Below are 19,721 nucleotides of genomic sequence, written 5' to 3'. Positions count from 1 at the left end.
ATCCCTTAATTTCTTGGGTTTCCTTTTGCTAATCTAATCGTCAGTGATTTACCACGGGACCAGTGATCTTTTTGACGGCTTCTGTCATGAAGTATTCAACAATCACCCTCCCCCACCCCACACACATACACAAGAGTAACTCATCGAACTAGATTTTCTCGAACAGACAAATTAAATACAGGTAACTGATATCATTGTTGCTCTGATTTGGGATTATCACACCGTACTGAGGATAATTGCAAAATTGCTCCAACTTAATTGCATCAGTTCTCAAGTGGTCGGTCAAAGGTAATTAGGTTGATGGTACATTATAGTTAATCTCTCCTAGACCATCCCTTTCCCTCATCCAGTAATACTGCACAATATTTCAGTCATTACTTATCGTCTGCACTTGCAGCCAGATAGTTTGTTCACTTGCTTTTATCGTGGTAATCAAATGGGAAACAGTTTGAGAGCGAGCAGGAAATTCGATGCAAGCGAAGGTTGAACCTCCGACCTCTGGCACTTTGCACCGGTGCTCTACCGACTGAGCTACCTCATCCGACAATGGAGGACTTCAGGTTTACCAACAAATACCTTTGGTAGCTATAGTCTGCTACCAGCATTAAATTAATTAGGTTTGATTTTGTAGCCCCTTTTACTAATGAAAATGCTTATTTTATTTGTGTATAAATCCAGACATGATAAGTATGGTCATAATCATGAACATGACATAATTTTTAACACGAACAGGATCCTTGGAACAAATCTTTAGCAAATTACAAGAGCAACTGTCAAAAAAGTCGTTCCCTTAACAATAATTTTTTTTTAAAACCGTTCTTCTATAGCGCATATCACTTCAACAGCCATACTCAAATTTAAAGCTGTGAAGGATTTATTTGATGCAGTTTACTCACTGCTAACGAATTACGAAAGACAATTTAACAAAAAATGGGGCAAAAGGAGGATTTAATCTGCATTGCGTTAGGTCTTTAAAAAAAAGGTGGTATCCACCATGCACACTAAACGCGCGAAGAATGATCGATATTTATACTGGAAATGGGATATTTATACTAATTCAAAGTTTTTTAACTCAAATTCTTTAATTGATCACCACAATCGTGTGCCGATTTGTTTTCATGCGACTTCTCTATGAACACCAAAACCTAGGCCATGCTAGAAAGTTAGAAATTTAGTTTTTAAACTTTATTTTTCAGATGCCGTACTCATTAAAAAGGCAAACGTCGTGGGAGTAATACTCTATCAAAAACTACGAACATAATCCACCAAAATAAACGTCCGCCATAAATAATCTTAAAAAAAAATCGTTGTAACTATCAGTATTTACTTGGTTACTGAAAGAAAGAGGTATATCATAGATACAGAAAATAGGAAACATGGTTTGCGTAGCAAATAATTTAGGTATTACATTGTACATGGACTCCTCTACACTTTTTTTTTGGAATGATCTATACGAATTACATCATATCGTTTACTTTAAATGTTTGTTTTTGTTTTACAAAATGAAGGTATTTGGTTTCTCTGCAATTTCGATAATCCCGCGATAATCGAGTTACGTAATCTGACCAATAAATGCGCAAACCTATAAACTCCTCAAACTTATGAATGGTTACACTTTGCCGTGTAATCGCAGAGTGGCTTCGTTTGGAATGTTTCAAGTAATCTGTCCTGAAGAAAACCCATGCTTTTTCGGTATAATGTTCAAGGAGCAGAAATCAACAGTTCAATTTACGTTCATCTAAACCTTCAAGCGAAGCGCAAGTCTCAGCTCACAAGAGTCTGAAGTTTTAGTCGTTTCCGTTGCTGGTTTGTTTTTGTTTGTTTGTTTGTCTTCGTCTTCATTGAGGCACCGGTGTCATGAGATGTTGTGGAGGCATTCCAGCATTCACATCCTGACCAAACCACGAGTAAGGGTGATGGTGCGAGTAATGCTGCTGCTGCTGTTGATACGGGTAGCTCTCGGCGTGGCCCTGCCGAAGCGCCTGATGGCTGAGGCTTTCCCCGCTGTAATCCCAGGAAGGCACCGGGCTGGAGTGCGCAGAGTCTCCCTCACTGACAGTCTGCGATGGGTTGTAGCAAGACGATACCCCGGTTGGCTGATGGGCGGGCATAACTGACGAGCCGAGAGGGTGCGGTCCTGTAGGCGGGGGACTCAACGCATCGGGAAGGGTCGGGGTATGGGATGGATCTTGCTCGGAATCCAGACTACCCGTGCTGCTCGTTGGCGTGGAACCGTGCTGCTTAAGAATCTTTTTGTACTTGGAACGTCGGTTCTGGAACCAGATCTTCACCTAAATAGAATAGAAATTCAAATAACTGGTCATTAAAAATCTGATTCTGCATTATTTTTCTTAACTATCTTTGCCATATAACAGCCACCTCCTGTAATTCTTTAAATTCATATTCCAATGACGCCATTCGACAAAAATTAATGCCAGGCAATTATGAATGCCTGTCAAGTATGTTTAGGCCTTCTCAGAGGTTCTGTATCATGTCTACCAATTTGTTCATCAAAGATGTATTAATGATCTCGTCTTTGTGAATTCAAAATTGAATCATATGAAAAACAAAATGTGACGAATTAAAAGCAAAATGAGGAATGAACCACACTTGTGAAGATGGATGATTATGAGTACACGTACATGTACATGTACCAGCCTATCCCGTTCTCTGTTTGCAAAGCGTGCTGGTCATGGGTAAACCATAACGCGTGCCATGTTGGCTAATTAGTGAACCATATTAGCCTGGTGTCCCCTAATTAGCGTGGTTTGGAAAGTGATCCCTTGTGGTGCTTGAACATCCAAGCACAAACCCTGCCAAGTAGGGATCCCATAGACCGATAGTATCTCATGCCAAGCGTCGCAGGTTGTTTGTCGCAGTAATTGTTCACCCACGGGCTGGGTTGGTGGGGTGTTTTCGCTCATCCTAAGAGCCCCTTTGTCCCCCTCCTCTCAGACTGAAGGGGGTTTTTGGTGGTTTTTGTCCAAGTTGTGGTCAACCAGTCTGTGTGTTATTTGTGTGTTTGTTTTCTTCCGTATTTACGAGTGGTTAATGGGACCCACGTCAAAGCACAGTGGATCGGGGGTAAACTGGGCTTGAACAGAGCCACAGCGTTAAGCAAAGATGTGCTGGAATAATGTTTTTGCAGTTTAAAACCAACAACAGCTATCCAAAATTCAAACTCAAGTGACTCTCAAGTACCTACAATTCAAATAAGTTGTATCGAGTAACTTGCATTCAGTTATAGGGAGGAAGTGACCCAGGGAGATGCATTCAACCGTGGAGCTATTAAATAGCTCCATGATTCAACCATTCATTCCTCGTATTAAAGCTATCGATTTTTGCAAGTGTTTGGACCTGCATTCGTCATCCGATCTTCCTTTTGCTGAGCTGTGTGGTCAGAGAACTCCTTGTCACCGAGTCAAGTGACTCACAACTTAATTCATGGAAGTAGGATTTGAGTCATAATTCGAGTCAGTTTCCTGTCTTTCAGACACAATTATTAATATCTAATTCACTCAGCTTTAAGATCGATTAGAAAGTGGATAATCATCAAACAAGCTGCTTCACTGTAGTAAAACTTTTGGGTAAAACAGTTGGGCAATATTATGTACCGGTACCCAACCCTGGTATAAATTTACCTGATGGTTAGTTAATCTGGGTAAAAATTTACCGACTGTTGGGAACAATTTGCCCAAGAGTGTCGGCAGTTGGTATGATGACCAACATTTGTCTAACCCATTTGCCCACCCTTTTTGATATACGATTTGAAGGTTTGCATGGTGAGGATAGCTAGCAATAGCACATAGATTTAGCACCATATAACAAACCTCTTTTGTGAGTTTTGTGAGTTTTTTTACGCCCTGAACCTCCCAAAATAGGAACCTCACACAGCTATAGTTAACATTGTGTGTTTCCAAATTTCCTAAGCTATACAACTTTAAAGAGAAGAGGATTTAAAAACCAACATATGAATTTTATACGATTATGAGACAGCATTTTCCACACCAACCTGAGTTTGGGTGAGACCAAGCGAAGCAGCCAGATCAGCTCTCTCGGGTAACGCCAGATACTGAGTCTTAGTGAATCTCTGGTTCAGCTTCTGTAGTTGCAGGCTGGAGTAGATGGTCCTGGGTTTCCTCAGCTTCTTGCCCTTGCTGTTGACTTTGGTCAGGGCTTGGTCATCCTCCTCCATGTCCAGAATGCTTTGCTTTGACTGAAGGGGATAATCTGGGGGAAGAAATCATAAACACATCAGTGTCGTGGTTGAGGTATACTTTAGCTGAAGCACAAGTCATCACAAGTCCATCACAAGTCATCACAAGTCATCACAAGTCAATCGCAGTCATCCAGTCGCAAGTCTACACTCACAAGCTATTTAAAGGTGACTTATGCAGTCTTTTGATATTGGTCATCCCATGGCAAAACTTTGTGAACAATGGCAACTCCAATGATATTTATTAGTTTTGCCATTTTTTTAATGGTTATTCTGTATCTCATTTTCCCTGGGGATTTTAGTTCATTAAATGTTAATATCAGAGTGTTGATGATCAAAGTGGTAACAAGGTTTTTACTATAAAAAAAATGCCAACTATTTCACCTACAATTTGCCGTAATAATAATATTACATTTGGACGAAATTGTTCCAAAAGTCTCATTTAAATAAATATTTTTTTTAGGACAGTGGATTGGCAATTTGTTTTTACCAAACGAACCTATGACTATGTTCCTCCCCTGAATAAAAACAAGTTGAAAGTTTTAAGGAAATTATGACGATACCTTCTCTTGTTGGCGGCGTTGGATAGTGATGATTGTAGGCCGGATGGTGACCGTGATTTCCCATCGGACTCAAGGGAAAGGAATAGCCTAGATGTCTGACGGAGTGTTGCATGGACGGCGCGGTGTTATAGACCGTCTCTGGAGCGCCAGTCCCCGGCGGACATAACGACCTGGCGGGCGTCGGGGTGTACTGCATACCGGGATGCGGCGGCACGGGGTACGGGGACGGTGGTACCGCGGTTGAGACCCCAGTCATCGGGGCAGTAGGTGCCGGTGGTCCCCCCGTGAAATGATGGTGGAACTGGTGGAACTGTTGGAACTCGGTGAACGCCGACTTGGAGCCCGGTGGGTCGAAACACTCGAACATTGAATTCATGATGAAACTGTCTTAAATTGGACGCTCGTTGTACTTTTGTCGCCACAGATTAAAAATGGATTTGATTGAAAAAAAGTAGCATCCAGTTGTAGAAATTGAAGGACTTCTTTCGCCAAAATAGAACGCAGCAAGTGTCAGGGTGGTAACGATTAATCTTATGGGAAAAGAGGAGGTGATTAAAACATTAAATTACTAATTATCTTCAATCAAAGATCGTTATCTAATTATTGGTCACTTGATCCAAGATGAAGTATTCGTTCATCGCACAACTGTCGACTGCATGAAAATTGATCACTTCACTGACATTTATAAAACGATGAATGTTTGATGAAGCCTGGTCGAGATAACGGTCCACATTTCATGAAATCAGCCAGGCATTGGAGAAATTTCTGCAGACGAAATCCATCAACTTTGTAGAGCCAGAGCAGGAGAAGTGTATTATGGACAAGGTTGCCAGAGTTAATCTGCCAAATGTTTCGTAAACACGTTGCTTTATGACAGTAAACAATAACAAATCAAACAGTGGTTCGGAGCTGCGATTGAGATCACCGTGGCGCTGGTCCTGTCTCCGGCCGTGCTTAGAGCCGACCGTTGATTGGCCTGTGCCTTGTACGCCGCGAAGATCCACCAGCACTAATTACCTCTCGATTAATATTTCATTGTATCGGTGTGTAAGCCCCGGGGGTTCTAGGAGGAGCGTCTTGGATGCAAATCCAGGCCGTCTACTTCGTCGGGTCCTCCTGGTCTATTACTCCTCTCAGCTGGGTACCTGCGGACCATATCCCAATACAACTCGGGCCTACAGCTAGCCGGCATCTACTGTCCCAGGCAATAAAAACACAGACAAAACACAGACAAAACACACCAAGTACAATGGTATCAGTAAACGAATCTGACTTCTTCTATACAAATTGATTAGCCGTATAAAAGCCCACCCCCTCGCCGCAACTCTGTTGGGAATTGGCAACTCGTCCCACCACAAGCAGGTATTCTTCGTACCCCTTTGACCACTCAGGGGCACGGCCTTCCCCCACTTCCCCAACCGCAACCGGTTCTTAATAGACTCTCAACCCGGACAAAAGCGGGGAATGCTAGGACGCAAAGAAAGGGAGGTGAGTTTGGTCTTCGGGAGAAAGTGGGCGGCACGGTGGCGCCTACTCTGAAAAAAAAACCGCATTTACGCAATGTTCTTTTCTACTGCACTTTCATTCCATTCTGGTGTGTCCTCAGTTGTGTGTTTTTTCATCGGTCCTGTTTTCTCACCAGGAAGACATTGAAGACGCGATTGTCTCGGTGGCTGGTGATGCATTGAGCCGAAACATACCTTCTAAGAAAGCTTGGTTTTGTTCGGTGCCGTAAAAGTCTCCCTAGCCTCCCGACTTGCTGGTGGTCACCTGTGATGGTGCGTGTTGTCATTCTGTTGCGGCATTAACTGACGAGTTTAATTACCTGTGTAGGTAAAGCACACCCGTTGGCTACCGAGCTTTGAGAAACTACCAATGAGATGTCAGATCGGGATGACAAAAATGAGTGATTGATGAGTTGGAGACCTCGACACATCTGAGGTGGTATATGAGCTCAAAATGTGTGTGATGGACGATGATTTGAGTAAGACATAGCGACCTGATCTATACACACAAAAAACCTGAAAAACGGTACGCGATAGAAGTAAATGAAGAGGGAAAAGGAATTATTTTATATTTTTACTTCCTATAACAGAAAGTGATATTTTTGGGGAATGTCAAAGAAATACAAAATTTACAAAGCATAATACTTTCGATGACTTAAAATATCACGAAGAGAGAATTGAAAACTGAGGTCTGTTATGTTACACAAACTTCAACTAAACATTATTCAGTAAAATCCGTCTATATCCCGTTTCTTTACTCCTTTTTCCCCGATTGGCGAGTTCGAAAGATAAGTATTTGAAGTTTAGAAGCGTGTACTGCGTCTATGTGAGTGTTTGCTGCCATGGATTTTGAAGAAGTAAACTATGTGAGAATAGACTATATTTTCTCGATCTGTTATCCTAATTATGCTCGCTCAAGCTTGTAAACAACATAGGAGCACTTTACATGTACACACACACTGACAAGCAAACTCGGTTCAACAAAGTCGACAAATGGCCTATATTGTAGTATACTTCCCTTAGGCTTTGACAGCAACAATGTGACCGATAAATAGCCCGTCTTACAGTTCTAAATATCCACAACATTATTACGAAGACATACCGTGCATGGCCGTTGTAAAGGGCCGTCACTCAACGGCCCAACATATTGTAAAATTTGCGTTTTGGTGCAAGAACGTCTAGATTTTTATTATATTATTTTCTTTTTTATTCTCGTGTATACTTTTAGGATTTCTGACTGTGCCCTTCAAAAAGTGACGCATATCAAACTGGGATTTCAATCCGATTTCAAACCGGCTCACTCCCTTTGTTGACCTGAATTCACACAGGAAGTGACTACATGTAGTGACTTCATGTACTGAACTTCAATCAAATCTGACATTTGCCTTACACAAATGGCCCTTTGACTACATCATACCATTGACTTACTTAAGTACGGGTGGTGCCTTTTGAAGACACAGGGCCTAGACTCATTTTAACTCGATACCTGTGCCCACCATTCTCAATCTACCCCCCAAAAATGACAGTATGCCTTAGAACAAGGACATTTATTGTGGAAATAGTTATCCACCCCCCTGGATCACCCAAATTAACCTAAAGGTGTAGTGATATACATCGGCGTCGCGGGGGGGGGGGGGGCGCTTGCCCCTGGAAAAGCATACAAAACAGAGGTGTGAAGTCATATTTGCTATAAATTTAATACACATTTAACAAAAATGGGCGCCTGCAGGGGCGTCAATGTGGGTAGGGTGGGCCTATTATGTTCCCTTGAAAACATGATAAATTGAGGACTGGCCTAGAAAAAGAACAAGGATTTTTGGGGGAAATGTGCTTATATATATGTAATCTTAAGTACAGAATGATACCTTAGAAGATGTTTTTTTTCTTTTATAATCCTTCAAGGAGGGTTTAATGTCAAAAAGGCACAATTATTTTTAACATGCTTCACTATTCATAACATTGCATATCACTTAATAATTACATAATTCAATCAAATGAAATGTACAGGAATGGATTTAATATTTACACTACAGACAGTGAACAAATTTCAAAAAAATTAGGAATCTTTATTTACCACTCGTAAGTCCGTGCTCCGTAAAAAAATATTGAAGAATGTTTGAGGTGACATCTTTTTCAGAGCTACACATGTAGTTAAAAAAAATTGTTCAAATAAACATAGGGGTTGTGTACTCGATCATAGAATAGAAAATGGAAAAACACTCCAATTATGACAATGATCTTAAAATATATAAAGTGTGTTTCATTTGCAACAACATATTTGATAATTAATTGATGTACATTTTTTTAAAACTAGTTGAGGAGTCTTCACTCACTCAAATATGTTTATCTATTATTTCATATTTTTATACATAAAAATATGACCATGCAATTAATTTCTTTCTTTTTTTATTCCCCACGATTGGTCAGCGGCTATCGGTCAGGCTGTCTCAGTGTAAGGACTGTTCAATGAAAAAAGACCTTTTTTACAGAACGCCCTCTTTGAGAACAAGTCTCATGTATCTCTTTGATGCATCAGTAGACACAAAATACTTTCATTGTCACCGGAGAATTCCAAAAGTTGCCATCGGCCGCGGTAAGGGACATTGTGGGGGGTTTATTCAAAATAAAGTAGGCTGCTTTGTTCACGCCTGGGAACATTACATATATCACAACTATGATTTGCATTATACTTTCACTACAAAGCAATTCGGTCACGTTATCAATTCTATCACGAAGGCCCCCATCAATGGCACAAGCACCGTGATAGCTATTGTTCGGAATATCTATCACGAGCAGTTGCTTTGTGCAATAGCGTGCGTAATGGTTTCTCCATTGAATGGGGGCAGGTACTGGCGTAAAATGATCACACGCCCGGATGTTTCTTTGCCATTGCATGACGCCTGAGGGCGCTGTTGTTATTATACAACCACACAGTGATTTCTCAACAAATAATGCATCAGCAGAACCTTAGTTCATGTCAGCTGTTTTACACGATTCTTGCTCATTTACTGGGTGTCATGCACAGAGTTATAAAAAAGTAAACATTTAAAATCAACCTTAGCCAAAAACACAATCTGGCAATGTTTTTATTAAAACGGCTACAAAAAAGTGAATCTATCTGCAGACTGCATGCATTCACACATTCCCATACCGACTCTACAAAAATACTAAAAACCTATAATTATAGGAAATATGGTAGAAATGGACGTCGAAGCATATAATGGTGTTCAAATATCTCTTCTGAAAAGAACTGTGGAAGCCTTGGCTATTTTCAGAACCTCTGCTCTTTTCAGAACCATATGTGTCTTTACAGAAGAGAAGGTGGAAAAACAAACCTATCATTTATTGTACACAGGTGTTCATCAAAACTTGCATGAATCTTTCACTGAAATTCATGTGTATTGCCATGGGCGTCGCCAGGATTTTTTCTAGAGGGGGGCAAAACATTTTTTTGCCAAAAAATGCTTGTATTTCTCAACACATTCTCAATTTATCAGTTTTAGAGGGGGGCAGGGACATTTGCCCCCCCCCCCCAACTCATTAAATTTACACCACTTTGTCTTCGCGCCTCTTTTTCTTTTCTTTTCTTTTTTTATCTTCCTTTTCTTTTTTTTTTTTGCTTTTCAAAGGGGGGGGGGGGGCAAGTGCCCCCCCTTGCCCCCCCCCCCCTCGCGACGCCCATGTGTATTGCTAACTGTCGGTAAGGCTTTTGTTTTAAAACTCACAAGAAATTAACATCCCCCCATCATGTGAAAGTCTTTCACATCTTCACAAACCATAACCTCAATGTGTGGGAGATCTGGGGTCGACACCGAATGGCGAAGGCATCTTCCGTAACCAGGGGGTGTTGCGTCGGTACCCATACTGCCCGTTGAATCCAAAATTAGGCTTAGCCTCTGACATGAACTGGCCGTGCCCGTTGATTTGATCCGTGGAGTGACCAGCTAAAAACAGGGGGGGAAAAAGAAAAAAAAATTCAGGATGGTGTTGATTTCAGTGGCTTTTTTGTGCAACGTCAACCAAGAAAATTGTCTTGTCATGTTTGCCACCGTGTAGATGTTCCCCTGATGTTTCCATACAAGGAGATGGAAACCATAATTTGACATTCCTTAAAATTCTGTTTTAGATATCAGTATGACTTGGTTGCTTAAAGGGAATGTACAACATTTGCTTTTGCTGCAATTTTCAGAAATAAAATGATTTGGAGGATTAGTATGTTATGTAACATATTGTTAAACTGACTTGTTTCACGTTTTGGGCTTGTAGATGCTGGAAAAACCAAGAAAACCTATCATGTTCTGGTTCCCTGACCCCACTTAAGATGAAACGAAGCAATTAATACACTTTAGGGAATTGTAAGGTCAGAGAATCAGTCTAGCAGGCTTGTACCTCTTCACATGTGTGTGATCAATTGCAAAGAAAAGTCAGAATAACTAAATATGAAAAATTATGAACAGTTTTTGAAAAAAGCCAGTTTTCTCCAACGCTGGTTGGCTGACCAGCATTGGAAAAATACAGTTTTTTTTGAAAATGTCAGCCCACCAGGAGCCACGATTTTAAAGGATGCTTTAGACTGTCAGTCCCTAACAATTCAGTAAGGTATTTCGTGATAATTTGATCATTTCATTTTTTGATGTTTGCAAATGTTGTATTTTCCCTTTAAGGGAGTTGCAAACATGCTCATCATGTCAACAATGTGAGGTTGAACTAAACCGTTCACGCACAGTGCACATAGGTCTAAGACTTGCAACTCTCCTCATTTAAGGTCTGTCACAGTCAACACTAAAATTGTAAGAAAACATTCAAAACGTGAACCTTCTCCTAAACCTATAAGTATTATATCAATGTCTTCCTTGAAACTGTTGAGGAATAGCGGTGTAGCCAGGTTCCCACCGTAGGGGTTGGGAGGGGAGGGGGTGAATGTTACAATATTGGGATGCCCAATTTCTGTTAACCCCGTTAACCATGGTCACTTAAAGGACTACATGTACCTAACTAAATTTTGGATGGGGGGAGGGGGGCAGGGGTGGGGGCGTGGGGGTTGTTGGGGAGGGCAAGTTGCCACCCTTGCCCCATCCCCACCCCCGCTGGATATGCTACTGCACAGCATCTGAGCTTAGCCCCTGCCCCCCCCCCCAATCATGCCCCCCGACCTGTATTATGCCACGCCCCTACTCTAGGTCATATTCAAGTACATCTGCCACTCATTGATACCTTTCGCTGAGCCCGGTGCTGCATTCCGCGCATGTAGATATCTGTAGCCAGACCCGGACTCAATAAATCTGTCAATCACAGGCCCATCGATAGAACAGCCACCTTTGTCCTGTGAAAGATAAAGAAACAAAATCATGATAGTGTCGCTTGTGAATAAAACAGCATGTACTTTGGTACACTTCAGAAATTGATACAGATCTTATCTGTCTGTAGGTGCATTGTTAATGCCTGCATCACTCATACCATGAAAGCATTAATTGTGTTGCTGTCAGTGTTATGACAGACTCAGTCAACTGATCCTATTGAGTTGCAAACTAGATGTGTACAAATGATGCATGCATTTATGTAAAGCGTCATGATCAAATGAACTTTACTTGGCATAACCAGGTGATTGGGGGTAACATGTTATTGAGAAAGGCAGTGTTTCTCAAGCACACTGTACGTGCATTTTTACAGGTGTAGCTGATGGCGATCATGACCTCAGAAGTTCAAATTTTAAAAATGTCCAAAACAGCACATGCTCTCTGCAGTGGAACAATACATACACACATGTACATTGAACATTGTAAATGAAAATACATGTACAATTACATGTACATGTAAAGAACAGTTTCTAAAAATTATTGGGAAAGTATTTACAATAGTTGTATTTCCTGTGCATCTTTAACATTTCAGGGTATTGTAAACGGCTAGATTTGGACAAATTACTGCGGAACTGATTGAACATTTCTCACCCTGTAACAGTTTAAAACATGTGGCAGATAAATCAGGTGACATGATAATTGATATGCATTTGTATCAACCGAAAACAGCAGAACAAATCAAAGAATGAAATTGTGGGGCTATTTTTTTCTCATTACTCAGAATTCTGCAATTACCTGCTGTGTTTTCCGTAGTGTTTCATCTACCTGCTCCCGAGTAAAATACAGTTTAACATGCTTGTCTTTTTGCGAATTATAAGCCGGAATGGCCGGACCGAGTTTGGGCTGGCAGTGTGAATAGTCCTTGGCAATCGAGTCCACGGCAATGCAATCCAGCAGGAAACTCTTCTCCTTCTCGGCCAGTTGTTCCGGGGTTGGCTCCGGGGGACCGCGGGGGGATTTGGCCGGTTTACCCCGCGGTGACTTCTTGGCACTGCCTGGCTTGCTGCCTGTTGTTTGGTCGGGCTTCTCCTCGGCCGGTTTGTCCGTAGCCGGTGGCGGTGGGCTACTGGGTGGCGGTGTGCTGTTGGTGTTTTGCTCTTCACCGGCACCGTCAGACATTTTCAGTTAGTTTGGTTTAAATTTCAGGGCTTATTTGTAAATATTTGAAGGATTATATGATGGTGTCAGAGTCTTCGTTTCGTAACACTCTTGGCTAGTAGTAGGGAAGGTTTTAAACCACCCAAATTCACGGTAAAACACACTCACACTTGTTGCACATAAATACACCTGTTGCGCTGTTCACTTCCGTACACGCAGAGCAGCAATCAATCAGTTGCTAGGAGACGATTGGGCGTTAGCAGAAACTGGACAATTGAGGGCGCTATAACAACTTGTTGCTTTGGTTTTTCGTCATCGCAAGCGATTTTTGGTAGATTTTGCATGTAGGCCACATCCCATCTGATCAAGGTTTTACTGGGGAATTATTCGTGTGTTATGTGCTCAATTTTGTGTTTGTGTATTTTATGATCATGCCTTGTGGACTGTTGCGGTAGTCGAGTCAATTAAGTCCATATCAGTAGTTTTGTGATGAGTAAAATTCATAAGCTAGTCCGTCGCGTTACAGTTACGGCGGTTGATTAACAATAACACAGCTCTTTTTAATGAATAACTTGTGACTTTATTTGGAACTGGATAAAGTTAGAATTGACTTCTGATTGACACGTGTGGACTATTATGTAATGAGCCTGGACTTGTGATTGACTCGACTACACAACACACTCATAATAAATAACTACCTTGCAAGAATGAATCTTTTCCGATGATCTCTTGTCGGCACCCAGTGTCATTGCCAATACCCTCTTCACTCCTGGCTTCTGGAAGTAGCCCCTGGCATGAGCGTCCTCAACGGCGTCATAGGGCCGTATCAGCGGCTTGTATCTAGTGACCTGGTTGGTGGCTAGCACGCTATCAATGCAGTACCTCTCTCGTTTATCTGCCAGGGTCTCGTCCGTCGGAGTGGCTGGGGCTCGGTGCCTACCCGAGAGTGTGTTCAGACTGAGCCTTGAAGGCTGCGAGCTGTGTTGGGGCTGGGGCTGAGGCTTACTCGGTGACTGCCGAGTGGGCGGATTCAGGGAGAATGCGGGCTTGATGTTGGCGTGCTTGATGGATGCGCGGGATCTCGGGTTGACGGGGGAAGGCCTACCGCCATCCTGTTGAGATTAGAAAAAGAATCGATAAAAATTGACCATAGTTTCACCATTTGGGAGTTACAAACAGTAGAATATCTCACTGATTGAAGATATGTAACAGCTTTTTTTTTCAATCTAAACATGACAATTAGGCCTAAGATGGTACAATTATAGCAGGCCTACACTTTGTTTTTCCGACGAACGAGTGCCTTTCGTGTCCAGTATTTACAACTTTGTGTAGATTGATGTCTCGCGGACGTTTTGTACCGATGTCATATCGGAAAGCATTCGCGAATAAAATGTCAAATTGTCGACGCGAGATACAAAAACAAAGTTTCATCTTATTAACGCACCCAAAACAGCGTAATAGAACATCTTATTTTCAATCAATTATCAAATTTTAAATCCCACAATAAAATTGAACACTAAATTTAAAAGAAATCGTATTTCCCCCTGGTACATGTACACACCAAAAGCGCTGCAATAGGTCATTATTTTCCATCCCCAAATTATGCTGCCTTCACTGACGAAAGGCAAAATCCCAGTTACCAACTCAAATCATCTCATATTTTGACTGGCCTCTCACTCAAGACTGGCCTCTCACTCAAGAAGTGTTTAATCTTCAAGAGTTACAACTCTCTGTTTGTCAAACCCTTTGTGTCACTAATGCATCCGCAAACACTTTAGTGAAATGCCATTGTACCCCGTAATCCCTAAACATACTACTCAGTGACAAATACAGGAGTAGAAGTCAATCAAAAACACCTTGGTGTGATGATGTTAAAGTCAGTCAAACACTTTTGGCAAAAGCAGTTGGTGTTTTTTTGAGAAAAAAAATTGTGTTTGAGAAATAAATTGTTCAAAACATACATCGTATGGATATTTGATACGTCTGTATAAAAAGAATCATTTTAGCGCGGTAACGTGCACACAATTTGGGGGCTTGAAATCTACATTTTACCGTGCGTGTTTATAGGTTCTTAACTAGAAGAAAGGTTTTTAATCAGTTGTGCCACTTCTACGCTTGTATATTCATTTGAGAAAACAAGGACTAAACTCGGCTTCAATTATTACTGACAATTTTCATCAATCAATGATTACTTTTCACTTTAGTCTGAACAAGCGGGGAGTGATATTGATATGATAACCGGGAATATAAATACTGTTGTGCTTTTTTATTTTTGCCAGCTTTAATGGCCTTAAAATAATATAATTGTTGTTTTTTATTCTAATTTATTTGCCACGGAGAGGAACTAAATATTTTCGATATTTTAAAAAAAAAAGTGAGATTAATCTTAAGTCCGCGTGGACTTGTCTTACCGCACCGTCCAGCGTCCGTCGTAAGAGGGACTGCACCACCGGCGACTTGAAGTAATGACGTGCGTACGGGTCCCGCATCGCATCATACTTGGGGATGATGTCCGGTGACCATTTGTAGCGCAGTTTCTCCACCAGGATGCAGTCCAGTTTAAAGTTCTGCTCCTGCTCGGCGAGATGTTGGGCCGACGGTGGAGGAGGCAACTCGGTAGGGACCGTCTCAGGACGCCAGAGTGGGCTGCTTAGGATCAGGTGTGCGTGGAGAGGTTGGGCCATCTTTTTAGCTCCCGGTAAATCCCGTTAATCTGTGAAACAGTTGGAACAAAACTTGATGTTGCAATTACAACCCTGAATACAGCATAAGAAGGTTGTGAGAGAGAATATTCACTCGTTTCTTTATGACAGTCTAGACCGAGACCTTTCGAGACCTCTGTCATTGTTTATCAATCATTTCAATTTTCATTGACAAAATAATGATATTCAATTTTTTCATTGTTTGATACAAAAATACGGATATGTGCTTCAACATTTTTTTAATCGGGGAAAAAAATGAGTTTTTCAAAGACAAATTTCATCGAACCTTCTCTAGACCTTTTAGGCCTAGATAATTTGCCCCGATGAACTGATAATCCCACAGTTACATTTAAAAATACCCAACTGGTTTGTTTTTCATGTTGAAAACGAAGTTGGACTTCAATGAAGTCAATCTAGTGTTTCATTGAATAAGCATTTGTATTAGGCCAAGTCTAGGAAAAGGTCGACTACAGCACTGATCCTAACTTAATTGTCTGAAGTACGAACAACCATTTGTAACATGAAAACATCGGCTACTTTTGGGATCAGTTTGTTTTACTCTTCGTTTTGGACGGCCAAAAATAACGAAAAATAAACTGCAAAGGCTGGAATATCAATAAGTAATTGTTTTCACAAAAATGTTGGATTTTTCTGGGGGGTGGGTTATCAGAGAAGAAGCTAAACAAAAGAAAAACAGATTTTAACCTAACAATCGTCTTGGAAAGTTATCGCAATTATGCTACTATTTTGAAAATCGCACTGACAACGAAGCATCACGCTTATTAATCCACTGCCTATATCAAGACAAATTTCACTCCGAGTATTTTAATGATTAAATAAAATATATACAAGTTTTGATTCCAAGACAAGTAAAACAAGGCATCTGACAAACTACATACCTTTTTGAAAAGTCGTTTCTGTTTCTTTTCCACTACAGAAGAAAATGGCTTGCACCTCATGAACGAAGCGACAAGTGACGATTTTCTCGTCGGTCTTCGATGTTGATTCTTTAACAACCACTCGATAACTGTTACAGCACTGTTTTCACCTTGTTATTTTGACTGATAGCCGGCCAGTATTTGTGGGGTCAACACAAGGCGGACACCAACCCGGTCGCAAAGGGGAGAAGCCGACGCGTCGCCACGCAACCCAGACATGCTCGGCTCTCCGCTTACCCACACCCGATCCCTCACCCATTCAGCCTGCCTTTTCTTTGGAGAGTAAACTTGCACCCACTTTGGCGAATCGAGAATATCAAACAGAGTGGTTGGGGTAAACATCGAATTGTTGTCTTTCAAAATACAGGACTATTTTTTTCCTAGAGAGGTTTTCTGGAATTAGCGCAATGGAGATCATTTAACGCAACACAGGTTAATTGAAAGGGCCATGAAATGATTTTTTTTTTCTTAGGAAAAGTTTTTGTGCAACTTTTCTACTCCTCTTAAATGTATGAAAACTATTTAACATCTCTTTTTTTGGTTAAGTTTTTTTGAAAAGTGCACTGTATTCCTTAAACATTTAAAATTTGCCATATGCATGCTTCTCAGGACAACTGAGGCGCGGTTGGTGTGATGTCATTTCAGCAAGACACTGTTCAGTTTTAGGGGTTTTCTGTTCAAATGTGAACCCAAAAATGTACTCACTAAAAACAATTGTGAGAAAAGTTTGCTCATTGGCCTTCGGCAATGTACTGACTCACAACGAATCACCAAAGAAAAGAAAATTCTTGACAGCAGAATATCCCCTTTGTTAAGAGGAAAATGACAGAAGAACAAGAAACAGACATTTAGGGGACACACAAGCAAATAGTAGTGCAAATAGTTTTTATTAATCGTCACATAACATGTAGGAATACTGTGCACCAAACGTGTGTAGCTACACTGGGTGCGTGTATGATAGTGTGATCTGGTACACGGTACCCTGTGGAGACATGTGCACAATATATTGAACAAACGATTGTGTACGTCTCCAAAGAGCAATTTCTTTAGGTGAATACGTCTCCACAAGGTTATCACGAAATAGATATATGGATTTTACTAACAAACTAGGAATTTCCAAGGTGTGTTGATCCGTCGCAAATTGAAGTATTTTATGTAAGGGATATCAAGCCCGAATTTCAGCCCAGGAAATTAATTCTGGTTAAAATAGGAGCATTTTGAAAGTACACTTTCAAATTCGAAAACTTTAGTACACGAGAACAAAGAAATGACGCCACAAGGATACAAATTCCAGAATGTGTGCGTGTGAGTTTGTTTCTGCATTCAATATAGGGGACGTTGAACAATAGAGGACATTAGGTCCCCAATTTGGATTCGTGTACAAAATATATGGGAGGTCTTCCAGAAAAAGGTAGTAGTACAAACAAAAGATGGACAATAGGGGGTCCCCGATTGCAGGCAAATACACACTTGTGTGTGTGTGATCATCAATGATATCGCTAGTGCAATGTGCAAAAGTATGGTTTGTAAAACAATCAGTGCCATACGCTTCAGTAACCTTTACAATAAAGACGAGATAACGCAGCATGTATGGAACAATGGATCTGAAATCCATTCATAGCTCTAAATTCTTGAATGTTCCGTAGTTTCATTCGGAGATGGCAGACGTAACCTTCCTCTCGTGCGGCCACCCTGCTGGTTCTTGTCTTTGCTCGATGGGATATTTTTATTCGCTAAGAGCAGGGTGAGTTGAGCGTTGAGTTCAGATAACTCTCTGTGTTTCTGTGGAGTACGAGACACAAACACGACCAATCAGTCAATTGGCAGGTATATACCTCCTTTTGGGGGGAAAAAAATTAAAGCATGACAGTCCAGCGACACAGAACTTCTAGTGAAGCCACTCCGTGTACGGTGGCCTAGTGAAGCTAATTGGTCATAATGTTTTAGCAAAAAGAGCGCTGTGACGAGCAACGACACCATTAGCCCATTTGAGAAATGGCGGAAAAAATAGGAGGGCGCTATTTGGCTTGGGTATAGACTTTACCCACGTGATAGTGTCTGCCACACCTCAAATAGGTTAATTATCTGGGTACAGACAGTAGCAATGTCACTTTTATTGATGCAATGATGTAACACGTTTACTTCAGTTTAAAAAGCGAAAGATGTATTTTTAGTATAAAAATATGTAAGCTTACGTAAATAAACTTAGATACACGTCTTTACCCTCTCCACAACCCGACGTCGTCACAGCTAAAACAATGTGGCCAATTAAAGGTAGAGTCCATCATTTGTAATTTGTGCATTTTGTTCGTTTGAAGCAACAAAAAAGTTCAAAATCTAATGAAGGATACTGAGCAACTAACCTGATGAAGTTTCAGCTAAGCTTCAGCTGTACATTCCGAGAAAAACAGCATTCTAAGACCTCAATTTCAAATCAAAAGTTGCTGAATCATGTTTTTGAATTGTTTTGAATTGCAACTATACGCGACGTCGCGCACTGATCCGACGAATTATAACAACCGCGCGCGCGTGTGCGTCGTTCGAATACTTGTGCGCGCTGCGCTGAATAACAAAACGAACTACTAATTTAAATTTTCCTACGGTGCTTCTTAAGAATCACCGTTGGAAATGCCTTCTTTCGTTGATTACTTCAAAATGACAGCTTCCCAGAAAGAATAATTTCACAGGGAGTTTAGTCTCCTTACTATCTTTCAACCAAGTTAGTTTTTCAACAATAATTACGCCAGTTACTTTTCAGATGGCTGCAAATGATGGACTCTACCTTTAAGCCAACATTACTCGACTCTACGGAAGAAGCTTGGGCTGGCGTAGCGTATAGATGGATACAAATATTGTTGTTTTAAAGGAAAGGTATACCTATCCCCCAAGCCTAGTCAAGACTGCATTATTTCCAATTACCTATTATTCTTGTTGATACAATATATTTTTACATCGTTTTCCCCTTTCCATGTTAACACAACACACAACAGAGCTATATATCTAAAGTTAAGAAGGATGATTCACGAACAATGTTTGCAAAGTAAAGCGATTGTCACTGAATCAGAGCGGCGTACCTGGACTAATTTATCCATGAGTCCCGACGTTTGACCCGGCCCCATGTTGAGGGTAGATCCGGGTGACTTCGAGCCGCTCATCTGGTCTCGACCAAAGTGTAACTTTAATTCGCCATCTTTTGTCTTCAAAAATAATGCAACCTTTGAAATAATAAGGGACGAAATTGACCAGTTAGTGGACACAGCTTACGCGCGATGACAAGTGAACAGTACTCATAGACCGCGCGTGTGCGTTGCAGGTATAAGATGTATTTTAATTTAGTTACAA

At 41.0% G+C, this 19,721-nt stretch overlaps 4 protein-coding genes across 4 annotated transcripts in view; all 4 read right to left on the bottom strand.

The window, feature by feature from the left end:
- Nucleotides 1–632: 632 nt before the first annotated feature.
- Nucleotides 633–6,122, bottom strand: LOC119745598 (homeobox protein Dlx4a-like). The gene is made up of 3 exons (XM_038222076.1): nucleotides 4,780–6,122; nucleotides 4,013–4,230; nucleotides 633–2,291 (listed from the first exon to the last, which is right to left on the bottom strand). The coding sequence occupies exons 1-3, from the start codon at nucleotides 5,153–5,155 to the stop codon at nucleotides 1,839–1,841; spliced, it is 1,047 nt and encodes a 348-aa protein (XP_038078004.1). The 5' UTR covers nucleotides 5,156–6,122; the 3' UTR covers nucleotides 633–1,838.
- Nucleotides 6,123–8,160: 2,038 nt separating this feature from the next.
- LOC119745855 (uncharacterized protein C17orf98-like) lies at nucleotides 8,161–12,981 on the bottom strand. Its single transcript, XM_038222489.1, has 4 exons — nucleotides 12,377–12,981; nucleotides 11,499–11,607; nucleotides 9,967–10,228; nucleotides 8,161–9,680 (listed from the first exon to the last, which is right to left on the bottom strand). The coding sequence occupies exons 1-3, from the start codon at nucleotides 12,758–12,760 to the stop codon at nucleotides 10,068–10,070; spliced, it is 654 nt and encodes a 217-aa protein (XP_038078417.1). The 5' UTR covers nucleotides 12,761–12,981; the 3' UTR covers nucleotides 8,161–9,680; nucleotides 9,967–10,067.
- Nucleotides 12,982–13,407: 426 nt separating this feature from the next.
- LOC119745004 lies at nucleotides 13,408–16,530 on the bottom strand. Its single transcript, XM_038221229.1, has 3 exons — nucleotides 16,341–16,530; nucleotides 15,151–15,452; nucleotides 13,408–13,851 (listed from the first exon to the last, which is right to left on the bottom strand). Exons 2-3 carry the CDS (start codon nucleotides 15,421–15,423, stop codon nucleotides 13,408–13,410), a joined length of 717 nt encoding a protein of 238 aa, XP_038077157.1. The 5' UTR covers nucleotides 15,424–15,452; nucleotides 16,341–16,530.
- Nucleotides 16,531–17,817: 1,287 nt separating this feature from the next.
- LOC119744847 (gamma-aminobutyric acid type B receptor subunit 2-like) overlaps nucleotides 17,818–19,721 on the bottom strand; it is a 29,074-nt gene continuing 27,170 nt past the window's right edge. Inside the window, exons 16-17 of the mRNA XM_038221020.1 lie at nucleotides 19,454–19,594; nucleotides 17,818–18,161 (exon numbers count right to left, since the gene is read on the bottom strand). Coding sequence (XP_038076948.1) covers nucleotides 18,003–18,161; nucleotides 19,454–19,594 — 300 coding nt within the window. The 3' untranslated portion in view covers nucleotides 17,818–18,002. The remainder of the gene's footprint in view (nucleotides 18,162–19,453; nucleotides 19,595–19,721) is intronic.

Source organism: Patiria miniata, unplaced genomic scaffold (genome assembly GCF_015706575.1).
Source record: "Patiria miniata isolate m_02_andy unplaced genomic scaffold, ASM1570657v1 HiC_scaffold_7, whole genome shotgun sequence".
NCBI classification, from domain to species: Eukaryota; Metazoa; Echinodermata; class Asteroidea; order Valvatida; family Asterinidae; genus Patiria; species Patiria miniata.
Note: the sequence above shows the minus strand (reverse complement) of the source record. Positions and strands in the feature narration are given on the sequence as shown.

Coding starts and splice junctions, on each gene's coding strand:
- LOC119745598 (XM_038222076.1), bottom strand. CDS start 5,155: ATGAATTCAATGTTCGAGTGTTTCGACCCACCGGGCTCCAAGTCGGCG. Junction 4,231..4,779: donor AACGCCGCCAACAAGAGAAG/GTATCGTCATAA, acceptor TTCTTCCCCCAG/ATTATCCCCTTCAGTCAAAG. Junction 2,292..4,012: donor TTGGTCTCACCCAAACTCAG/GTTGGTGTGGAA, acceptor TATTCTATTTAG/GTGAAGATCTGGTTCCAGAA.
- LOC119745855 (XM_038222489.1), bottom strand. CDS start 12,760: ATGTCTGACGGTGCCGGTGAAGAGCAAAACACCAACAGCACACCGCCA. Junction 11,608..12,376: donor CACTACGGAAAACACAGCAG/GTAATTGCAGAA, acceptor TATCTTTCACAG/GACAAAGGTGGCTGTTCTAT. Junction 10,229..11,498: donor AGCACCGGGCTCAGCGAAAG/GTATCAATGAGT, acceptor CCCTGTTTTTAG/CTGGTCACTCCACGGATCAA.
- LOC119745004 (XM_038221229.1), bottom strand. CDS start 15,423: ATGGCCCAACCTCTCCACGCACACCTGATCCTAAGCAGCCCACTCTGG. Junction 13,852..15,150: donor GACGGACGCTGGACGGTGCG/GTAAGACAAGTC, acceptor TAATCTCAACAG/GATGGCGGTAGGCCTTCCCC.